The sequence below is a fragment of the Condylura cristata genome, unplaced genomic scaffold, assembly GCF_000260355.1.
Source record: "Condylura cristata isolate star-nosed mole 26May11 unplaced genomic scaffold, ConCri1.0 scaffold00055, whole genome shotgun sequence".
NCBI lineage: Eukaryota > Metazoa > Chordata > Mammalia > Eulipotyphla > Talpidae > Condylura > Condylura cristata.
This window is the reverse complement of record NW_004567156.1, coordinates 395,448-406,601: the sequence shown is the minus strand read 5'-3', so window position 1 is coordinate 406,601 and position 11,154 is coordinate 395,448. Positions and strand designations below refer to the sequence as shown.

Below are 11,154 nucleotides of genomic sequence, written 5' to 3'. Positions count from 1 at the left end.
CACGGTCACGACCCCCTTCCCCACAGACGTGCAGGTAACTCCAGACTTCGCGTCGAAGAGACCCCCCAAGACTGGTGGGAGACCGCAGGGGACCCTCTACCTGGGAACCCCGAGAGTCTTTCTTCCCTGCGGTTTCACTTTCAGTTAATTGAGAGCGGGGGCGGGCTGCCACGGCGCAGAGGCGGCAGGGACAGAGTCTCACCCTCCAGAGGACGCCTGGCTGGAGTTGGGGCCCGACGTGGGGGGCGTCTTCTCTGCGGGAATAGTCAGTTCGCTTAGGGCCGCGCCTAATACATCTCCTGAACGGGACCTCCGCTCCTGGGCTCCTGGGCCTCCGCTGACCAGGAGGCTCAGATCACCGTTTCCAGTGGGAGACTAAAGGAGTGGCTGGTAGCAGGGGACTACCTGGGGGGCGGGTACCGGAGGACCCTTCAGCTACCTGGAGAAGGGGACGGAGAAGCTGCAGTGGGCTGCTGAGAGGGGCCAGGGCAGCCCTCCCTGGCCAATCACTGTCTGGTCAGAAAGGGAGGAGCCCCTGGGTTCCCTGTTGTGTACTAGAGAGACTGGGCCAGTGGGCCCTACTTTTTCTGAAGAAACTCGAGGAATCCAGTCTCCTGAGTGGAGGGGAGAACACCCCTGATTTCACCCTTCCTAGATAGTGCTGACCTGGCCATCTTAGAAACCACACATTCCTCTCTCTGTGTCCTGTCTTTGGTCTGGTCTGGTAACACTTTTCGAATCTGACTCCTATTTTTGTGAGTTCCAGTTCAGAAGCATAAGGCTGTTTTCCTACTTTGAGACCTTCATCTGCCTACCCTGTGCTCTCAGCCTCATTCCGGAACTTTGTAAGGAATAAAAGATTATCCCTGATTTCCAGACCAGGATGGTTTGTAGATTTTGTGCTTCCTCTTCCAAACCCTTTACATTCTGAGAATGGTCATACTCTGACCTTTCTCCTCAGAAACCACAAAGTCTCTTGAACTATCACCTCAGCTTTGACCATGAGGACACCATGAGGTGCTGGGCCCTGGGCTTCTACCCTGTGGACATCACCCCGACCTGGCAGTGAGATGGGGAGGGCCTGACCCAAGACACAGACAAAGAATGTTTCTTGACTGGTTTTAATAAACGCAAATTGACATGAATTGTTTTTCACAAGAAAAGCAATTTTATCAGATGTCTTAGGAGTCATTTAAAGACTTTCAAGACAAAATCTTCACTGTAGGGGGGACCCCCATGGTGCTGCGTGTGTTAAGAAGTTGCACTAGGCAGCTATCCTCAGCCCCTGCAGCAGGAGCTCAATCCCAGACCAGGGAGCCCCAGCAAACCTCTCCTGTCTTGCCTGTTCTGTTCCCTACTCTGTTGCTGGAGAATCCTCTCACCTGGGCCTGTACCTGGGCCTGTACCTGGGCCTGTTCTTGAATAAATAAATAAATAACTTTTTAAAAAGCTTTAGAATATTTGATATCATAGAAGTTTGCATAGGATTAAGAAATGTATGGATTTTTTTTTAAAGATTTAGTTATTTATGCATACAGGGCTGGGGTACAGCCAGAGGTGCAAGGGTGGTGAGAGGATTCACCAAGACAGAGTGGGGAGTAGAACAGGCAGATGGACAAAGTACACTGCTGAGGGGAGCAGCAGGCTAGACAGTAGAGGTCTGCTGCACCATGTGGGTCAGCTCCAGGGCCAGGATTGAACTTGCACTTAAGTGGCTGCGGCTAGCTGGCAATGCTGCGTCCTAACCCGCTGTGTCACCAGGGAGGGCCCAGAAATGTATGGGTTTTTATAAAATACTTCATTCCCCAGAGTGACAAAGATTTTTTTGAGCAGGTCTATTTTTTCTGACAAGGTTTAGCAATGCTGAAACCTTCTTAGTTGAAGAGTGGGTCACATAAGCACACTAGAAATATTAAAGTTTAACTTAAATGCTATGATACTGAGTTAAAAGACCAAATAAACAGTTCTTAAGATGTGTTTCTTTGACTTTAAATATTTTCTTTTCCTTTTCCATTTTTATAATACTTTATTAGAAGTATTATTACATTAAACCATTTTTCACATTTACTTATATATTTATTTTTGTTTTGTTTTAATAATATAGTTTATTTTTACATAATATTGTGACTTTTTCCACCTCAGTTCTAATTCCGTGGGCTTGCCATCACCATATCACCCCTGTGCCATCACCGTAGTCCAGTGCACTTTCCTGCCCCCACCGTTTTTTATCCCACTCCCTATTCCACTCCCATAAAATGCTTCTGGTATATAGTTGTTCATTATTATTATTTTCTCACCTAGCCCTTTATACGCCTGCTATGAGTGAAACCATCTGGTATTTTTCCTTTTTGTTCTGGCTTATTTCACAAAGCGTGATCTTTTCTAGCTCCATCCATTTGCTGCAAAAAGCATGTGGTTTTTCTTTTTGGTTGCTGAGTAATATTCCATTGTGTGTATGTACCACACCTTTTTGATCCAGTCATCTACTTTTGGGCATTTGGGCTGTTTCCATGTCTTTCCAATTGTAAATAGAGCAGCAATAAATGTGCAGTTGTCTTTTTGAATCAGTGTTTTTGTGTCTTTTGAGTAGATACCTAGGAGTGGGATTGCTGGGTCATAGGGAAGCTACGTTTTTAGCAGTTTGAGAAATCTCCGGTTTTCCATAGTGGTTGTACTAGTTTGCATTGCCACTAGCAGTGTAGGAGAGTTCCTTTTTCTCCACATCCTCGCCAACATTTTGTTATTGCTAGTTGTTTTAAGATGTGCCATTCTTTAAAAAGAAAAATAATACAATAGTTAATTTTTACATCATTTTTTGCATTTTTTCATCTCAGTTGTAATCCCCGTGGGCTTCCCATCACCAAATCACCCATGTGCCATCACCATAGTCCAATACATTTTCCTCCCCCCACTGTTTTTGATCCCATTCCCCACTGCACCCCCCAGAAAATGTCTCTGGTATATAGCTGTTCATTATTATTATTATTTTATCTCCCGGGACATCCATTATATCCTTCTGTGAGTGACACCATCCGGTAGTTTTCCTTTTCTTTCTGGCTTGTTGCACTAAGCATGATCCCTTCCAGCTCCATCCATGTTGCTGCAAAAGGCATGTGTTTATCCTTTTTGGTTGCTGAGTAATATTCCATTGTGCATATGTACCACATCTTCTTAATCCAGCCATCTACTTTTGGGCATTTGGGCTGTTTCCATGTCTTTCCAAATGTAAATAAAGCAGCAATAAACATGGGGGTGCAGGTGTCTTTTTGAATCAGTGTTTTTGTTTCTAGGTCTTTAATCCACTTTGAGTTGATTTTTGTGAATGGAGTGAAGTAGTGATCTAGTTTCATTTTTTTTTGCATGTAGCTTCCCAGTTTTCCCAGCACCATTTGCTCAACAAACTTTCTTTGTTCCACTGTATCTTCTTTGCTCCTTTGTCAAAGATAAGCTGTCCATAAACCTGTGTGTTTATATCTGGGTTTTCCTATTCAAATCCACTGGTCTCGTGTCTGTTCTTATTCCAGTACCATGCAGTAATGACACTATTTTTTAAAACACTCATTTTTCTTTACTTGTATTTAGATTTATAACACCCTAGTTTTTTTAATAGATTGTCAAATATTGAAGTAATTTTTATGCTTTCATCTCTTGGTACTGAAATTTAAAACATGTTTTAAATTTTTCCTATCAGGTATTTCACATCAAAAGTTTAGCTACCATACAATAAGGAGCAAAAAGTAAACATGAAAGTTAAGTGATTTTAGATGCACAGTCAGAGGGGACCAGGAAATGTTTCAAGAGAGGACAACATTCCTGACCCAACAGAGACCCTGCTGAGGGGAGCAGAGGGCTGGTCAGGAGTGGTCTGCTGCACCGTGTGGATCACCTGGGGCTGGGGATCGAACTTGCACTGAAGTAGCTGCAGCTAGCTTGTGGAGCTATGTCCTAGCCCATTGCAACACCAAGGAGGACCAATGTTTGCTTTTCTTTCCTCAGATGTAGTCCCTAAAATATTCCCATCACCAGTTCACCCCTGCATCATCACCATAGGCCCTCGTGCTCTTCCCACTCTTGTTCTGATTCCTCTCCTTCCCCCTCTCCTGTAAAATAACTGAATTATCCTTTAGTGTCTGTTTTGTTGCTGTTGTTTTTTGCGATCCCATATTTGGTTAACCTATATTGCTCCTGTCAGTGAAACCATCAGGTATTTTTCTTCTTCCTTCTGACTTATTTCACTGAGCAAATCCCTTCTAGCTCTGTGTTTCTGTGAATGGCATTAGTTTACATTTTTGATTGCTGAATAGTATTCCATTGTATATATAGACCATATCTCCTTGATCTAATTATCTCCTTGTTCTCTTTAGACATTGCTGGTTGAAATGTCTCTGTTGCTCAGGCCCTTTAAGAAAGACAGAGATTTACATTAGTTTCCCAGGTTCCTTGTGTTTCAATTGGTCTCACTGAGGACAAAGGCAGCTTCCCTGTCAGCTGCCATTAGTCTTTCCCCTTAGTCTCCCCTTAGCATTTCACCTCCTGCCTCAGCTGTGGCATAAGAATTGACACTTGACCCTCCCTCCTTAGGCCGGGATTTCTCTGCTATCTAACCTATGAGCTGGCCAGGCAGCATTTCAGAAGAAGGTGAGGACACAGTCCAGGTGTGAGTAGGAGTGGAGGGCCCCATTGCCCACCTGGAAGAGAAGGAGAAAAGCACCCCCTTTATGTCATCTCTGACCTGTAGCCAAAGGCACCCCTTTGGGGTCTCAGAATTGTGTGGAAGGTGACCTGCACCCAGGAGTGGGAGGGGAGAGTCCCGTGGATGAGTCGCCCCCACCTGAGCCCCACAGGCCCTCGTCCTGTCCTGCTCCTCCCCGTGGGTCTGAGCATGCAGGTGGCGCCTGCCTGGGGGATGGTCTCCCAGGCTGTGATGCTGCAGGACATGAGGAGGCCTGTTCTGCCCTCAGGGTATTTGTGGGAACATACTGGAGGGCTAGGGACACCAAGGGGGTCAAGGGGACCATTGGGGGGACAGACAATCTGTGAGGACAGACTCTGGGGCCGGCCAGGACCAGGATACTGTCAAGGGTTATGTTCCACATGGGATGTGGGGGAGGAGAGTGGGGCTCAGGATTGGGACAGATTTAAGAGTCACGGATTATTGAAGCAAAACCATGACCACAAGTCACGGACGTGGACAGAGATCCTCTGTCCAGTGTAAAGAGCTGTGGGGTCCTGGATAGGAGGCTCAGGAAAGCAGGGAAGGATCTTTTCAACCCTGAGAGAAAGAATATGGAGACAAAACAAACTTCCTAGGAGCTTCACTGAGATCAAAGCACAGAGCACAGAGGAAATGATGTGGAAGGACCCCTCACTGCTCTCTGTACATGGGGTGTTTTGTTTCCATTTAGGCCCAGAAACCTGGACACCCGTTTACACCACACTGTCAGTGAGGAGCCTCCATGGATTTAATACTGACCTCTGCTTTGGCCCAAGGAGGCAAACGGCCCTCAAACAAGGGGACGCAATCTCAATACTTCTGATGGTCATTTCAGCTGGAACTTAGGGAATGGCTTCACCGCCCCACCACTTCACAGAGGTATGTACTTTGCATGCTGTTATGTGAGATGATTTTTATGTCTTCACAAATTTAATAAAAGTTGATGATTTGAAGTTAAGGCTATAATGTTTCTGGCCTGTTTGTTTTCTATTAGTAACTTCCTATATATATTGTTAAAGTAGTGTCATATAAAGGGATTGATGTGGTTTGGGTGATTATATACATTTTAATTATAAAGTGTAATTAATTATTTCCTTCTCTTTCTTTTTTAAAAGATTAATATTTACTTATGCATAGAAGTGCTGGGGTGTAGGCCAGAAGGGGTATGAGGATTCACCAGAGACAGAGTGGGGTGCAGAACAAAGGGATCTACTGAAATACACCCCTGAGGGGAGCAGCGGGTAGGACAGGAGAGGTCTCCTGGGCCATGTGGTCCAGTGTGGGTCTGCTAATCCTAGGTGGTTAAAGAAAATCAACAGACAATTGACAGCTGATAGTAATTTTTCCTTGATCAAACGAGCTCTCAAAGAAAACCTGAGTTAATTATGAAAAATCGAGTGCTGTCACCACTTGACAACACGCAATACTCATTTTTCTTTTGGGATTTGTGATTAAAAAATAAAACACATTCTCTCTGATCATTTGATTGCAGTGTAACACTAAATACCTATGTAACTTCAGAGACAATGCATTACCTAAAAAAAAAAATCATACTGTACCTCAAGTTCCAGCCAATAGGCAAAAGAGGGCTATGGAAATGCAGCAGGAGATATTCCATGGAATTATCACAGGTTCCCTTGGCCAATAAGTCTCCAGAAACTCCCACCTGGGTACCTTTAATTTAGTATCAAAGTGGAATATTCACAGTTATCTGAAAACACTGCTGCTTCCTCCATCTCCCCAGGCTGCCGCTCCAGCCCAAATCCACTCCTCTTTAGGATGGGGAGGGAATGTGGATCCCCCTTTCTGTGGGGGCCTCTGGTAGAGCTTCGTGTCCCCTCTCACGATCTGTGGGGTGCAGCCTGGATAACCCACACTCACCCCATTCTCATTCCCCGTGTTCTGGGGTTTCCAGGGAACACTCAGGGTCATTGCTGCTCCATGACAGTCTCCACCAGCTCTCCTGGACTCACTCTCCCCAGACCCCAGGACGGGTGTGATGCCCCCCACCCTCCTTTTGCTGCTCTGGGGGTCCCTGGCCCTGATGGAGACCTGGGCAGGTGAGTGCAGGGTCCAGATGAAACAGATGCTCCAGGAGGGAGGAGCAAGGACCCCACTGTGGGTGCCGACCCCAGGAAAGGCTCATCTCCTCTCTAGACTCTTGTACCCCCTCAGGCAGGCTGTGCTCTGGCCTTCTGCTCCTTTCCACCTCCCCTGATGCTCTGGTCCCCCTGAGGCTGGGTCCCTCCTTGGGCTCTTTTCACTATTAGGAGGCCCCACTCTCTGGGACCTGGGCCTCTTCTGAGAGGCGGGACAGCCTGGGTGTTCCCCACACCCCAGCCTCCACCATCTCATCCCCAGGTTTCCATTCCCTGAGGTATCACTCTACTGCCATATCTTGGCCTGGCCTCGGGGTGCCCCATATCATCGCTGTGGGCTACGTGGACGACAGGCAGTTCGGGCGATTCGACAGCGACTCTCAGGGTCAGAGCCCAGAGCTGCTGGCGCCCTGGGCGGGGCAGGTGGGGCAGGAGGATCTGGACCAGGAGACCCGGATCCAAAGGGACGAGGCTCAGTGGTTCAAAGCGCTGCTGCGGGACCTGCTCGGTCTCTACAACCAGAGCGAGGATGGTGAGCTACCCGGAGCTGGGGAGTTGGCCGGGGTGAGGTCACCACCCCCAATTCTACCCTAAGGCTGGGGGTGTCCCCAGTCTCAGTGCTCCACCGACCCCTTAAGGCTGGTGGACTGCCAGGCCGCTCCCCCGGGAAGAGCCCCGGGACCTTCCCGCCTGTTCATGTTCAATTCAGGTTGATTCAGAGGGAGAGGGTGGGTGTCCCTGGGTGACCGCGGGGCTGACACGGGGGTTCAGGGTCTCACACCCTCCAGAGGATGTTTGGCTGCGAGGTGGGGCCAGACGGGAGCCTCCTCCGCGGGTACGAGCAGTTCGCCTACGATGGCGCCGATTACATCGCCCTGAACCCGGACCTGCGCTCCTGGACCCTGGCGGACCCGGTGGCCCAGATCACCCAGCGCCAGTGGGAGGCATCGGCGAGGGCGGAGCGCATCAGGGACTGTGTGCAGGGCAGGTGCCTGAGGTGGCTCCGCAGACTCCTGGAGATGGGGAAGGAGGTGCTGCAGCGCACAGGTAAGGGGGTTCAAGGCCTCGGACTCCCCTCATCCTGGACCCCACAGAGAAATGGGATTATGGGCAGAACAGCGCCTGCTTTCTGGTCAGAGAGGAGGGGCCCCTGGGTGTCATATTCTGTAGTGGAGAGACTCAGCCGGAAAACACTGCTTTTCTGGACAGTTAAGGAGTCTGGTCTCTCCTGATGGGGGGAGGCCATGCCTGAGATCGCCCTTCACTGCATGATTTGAACCGGCACCATCCTGAGAACCACGAGTTTCTCTCTCAAGGTTGTGTCATTGATCTGAAAACAGTTTTGGGCCTGACTCTGCCTTTCTGTGTCACTCACTCCCGCCCAGGTCAGGAGCAGAATCTGTGTCCTCCTTAGAGACCTGCACGCTCCCACCCTGGGCTCTCATCCCATGATCCCAGATTCCCCAGCCAGGGCTGGGCTCTGGGTTTGTGCTTCCTCCTCCACACCAATGTCATGTCCAGTATGAGGATGGTCACAGCAGGCTGCTGAAGTGTCCATAGAAGACACTGAATAATAACCAAAAATGTGATATTTCTGATTTGTTCCCCTGAGATCCTCCAAAGACACAGCTGACCCACCACCCCACCTCTGACCAGAGCGTCACCCTGAGGTGCTGGGCCCTGAACTTCTACCCTGCGGAGATCACCCTGACCTGGCAGCGAGATGGGGAGAACCTGACCCAGAACATGGAGCTGGTGGACACCAGGCCTGGGGGCAATGGAACCTTCCAGAAGTGGGCAGCTGTGGTGGTGCCTTCTGGAGAGGAGGAGAGATACACGTGCCATGTGCAGCATGAGGGGCTGCCAGAGCCCCGCGTCCTGAGATGGGGTGAGGAGGGAACATGAGCACAGTGGCTGTCCTCAGGGGATCAAGGTCCCTTCTGGCCCCCTCAGAGGGTCAGGATGAGGCCTGGGACTCAGACTCTCCCCTCCCCTTCCCTTCCAGAGCGACCTTCTCAGCCTTCTACTCCCACCAAGGGCCTCATTCCTGGTCTGGTTCTCCTTGGAGCTGTGCTCACTGGGGCTGCTGTGGGTGCAGCTGTGATGTGGATGAAGAAGCGCTCAGGTAGGGAGGGAGTGGGGGATCCTGTCCACTGGGGGCTTTCAAGTCCCAGGGAGAACTTGCTCTGCCTTGTTAATGGGAAGCACCTGCCACACACCTAAAGGGTTACCCAAAGGGTTTTGGTCCAGTCCCCAACCACAATGTCCTTTTTCATTTTCCTAGTCCTGACCTGGAGCTTTAGTCATAGTTCTGGAAACTTCCCTCTGGTCCAGGATTAGAAAATTTCTTTAGGACTTGTGACCTGACTCCTCCCTGGTCTCATCTGATGCCTTTTCCCACAGGGGGACAAGGAGGAAGCTACACTCAGGCTGCAGGTGAGTGTGGTTCAGGGTTTGGTTCCTGAGCCCCTGGGACAGTGTAGATGGAGCCCTGGGGGAGTCACCCCATCAGCCCCTCCTGTGGTCTCCTTTCTTGTGGGTCTGACCAGGTCTGTGTTGTTCTCCCACAGTCAGATACAGTGCCCAGGACCCTGATGTGTCTCTCAGTCCCTAAAGGTGAGATCCTGAAACCTGTGGTTGGAGGGGACTAGAGGATGGACCAGATTATAGGGGAGCTGTGAGTCGGGAATTCTAAGGACAGGTGGGCTATGAAGAATGTCAGCCCTGATCTGATTCCATGCATTTGTTCATGACATTTACTTTTACAATGTGCTGGGGACTAAGTGACGTGATTTTTTCTCATCCACACGTCATGACTTCCAGATGCCCTGGCCTCGCCTGCTGCAGAGGGCACTGCAGGTGTCTGTGGTCTCACTGGCATCAGTGCAGAGATGGGAGATTGGCCCCGCCCTGAGTCCCGCCCCTGCTGTTGCTGTCTTGCACTGAGGGTTTCCTGAGGAACAGTGTCCACTTCCCTGCTGGAAACAACAGTCCAGATGTGAAATTATTTTTCTAATCTTATGAATTGGAGTTGATGAATTAATAAAGAAGTTGCCTAACTTTTGAGGAAAGAATTATAGGGAACAGAAAGTACTGACCAAACTCTAGCTTTGGCTCCATTTTGGGGCCATTTTCTGGGTTATTTTTTCCATGTTTTCATGGCTTTTTTAAGAAACCAAGTTCTGGTGTTAGTAGAGAGAAGGATCATGTAATTTCTCCTCTTGGGTAAGTGCCTGCTGGAATCTGTTTCTTCAGCTGCCCCCAAACCTGCCCTGGTGTCCTTGGCTCTGGGCTGATAAATTATAGTCAAAGTGACACTCACAGTCGGTGGAGAAATCAGACCCATCACCCAGGAGTGTCCTTTCTGAGGTGCTGTGGGCTGTGGTGTGACTGGAAGGAAGGGGGAGGGTCGGGCAGTGCTGTGAGGGAAGCAGAGGCAGCCTTACTGTCACTGTGTGTTGAGGTTGTGTGAAGCCTGTGGCTTGAGGGCACATTACTAAAGATGCTGTCTCCAGACCAGGGAGGTGGGACACTTACTCATTGTTCATTCACTGTGGCTTGCCAGGTGTGCGCCAGGCTGTTCTTCATTGCGGAAACTTCCATGAACTCGAACAGGCCCAACTTGCTGGCTGTGGAGCGTGTGTCCTGGTGGGGAGAGGAGACTGGAGGCTGTGACAGAAAATAAGGGGCGTGTCTGGTTAGAAGGTGTCAGGGCTACCGAAAGGTGACCCCAAGTCAGTCTGAAGCGACCTCCTTAGGAGTCAGTGTGGGCCTCACTTAGGTCACTGTTGAAATACTTGAGGGGCAGTTTGCCCACGAGCACGTCCAGGGAAGCAGTGTCCAGTGCAGACTCCGAGGTAGGAACGTGTCTGTGCGGCTGAGATGAGCAAGGAGGCAGCTGGCCAGGCAGAGGGTGACAGACCTGACTCCACGCAGGCCTCGCACATCTGGGGGGCTTTGACTTTCCTGGGTAAAATGTGGGTTATATGACCTTTCTGGACAGACAGCAACCTATGAGATTTCTCTTTAGAAGCCTCGGTCTGGCTGAGTGCAGAGTCAAGAGTAAAGGGGCTGTGGTGGGAAGATAAATGTAGGAAACCAGTGCTGATTCTGTTATAGGGCTCCCCAAATCTGTTACAGGACAGGGAGAATGAGGCCCCACTAAAGCCCCAAAACCTGCCTGTTCTACGTGGGTTCTGCCATACACTGCAACAAGACAAAACATATAAAACTTTAATGAAAAGGGACTTTAATACAGTGAGTATATAATACAGAAGATAAGAATATAGTTTCTAAATCAAACACCTGAAGTTACCTATCCCCTCATGGGCAAAAGTCAAC

The 11,154-nt window shown here is 49.4% G+C and overlaps 1 protein-coding gene across 1 annotated transcript; it reads left to right on the top strand.

Moving 5' to 3' along the window:
- The first annotated feature begins 6,713 nt into the window (after window positions 1-6,713).
- Window positions 6,714-9,665, top strand: LOC101635276 (HLA class I histocompatibility antigen, A-11 alpha chain-like). Its single transcript, XM_012734382.1, has 8 exons — window positions 6,714-6,774; window positions 7,076-7,345; window positions 7,585-7,860; window positions 8,426-8,701; window positions 8,819-8,938; window positions 9,217-9,249; window positions 9,384-9,429; window positions 9,637-9,665. Exons 1-7 carry the CDS (start codon window positions 6,714-6,716, stop codon window positions 9,425-9,427), a joined length of 1,080 nt encoding a protein of 359 aa, XP_012589836.1. The 3' UTR covers window positions 9,428-9,429; window positions 9,637-9,665.
- Window positions 9,666-11,154: the final 1,489 nt, after the last annotated feature.

What these genes read in the sequence shown, in the direction of transcription:
- LOC101635276 (XM_012734382.1), top strand. Translation starts at nt 6,714, where the DNA reads ATGCCCCCCACCCTCCTTTTGCTGCTCTGGGGGTCCCTGGCCCTGATG. An exon ending in CTACAACCAGAGCGAGGATG is followed by an intron (nt 7,346 to 7,584) that starts GTGAGCTACCCG and finishes ACGGGGGTTCAG; the next exon opens with GGTCTCACACCCTCCAGAGG. An exon ending in GTGGATGAAGAAGCGCTCAG is followed by an intron (nt 8,939 to 9,216) that starts GTAGGGAGGGAG and finishes CTTTTCCCACAG; the next exon opens with GGGGACAAGGAGGAAGCTAC.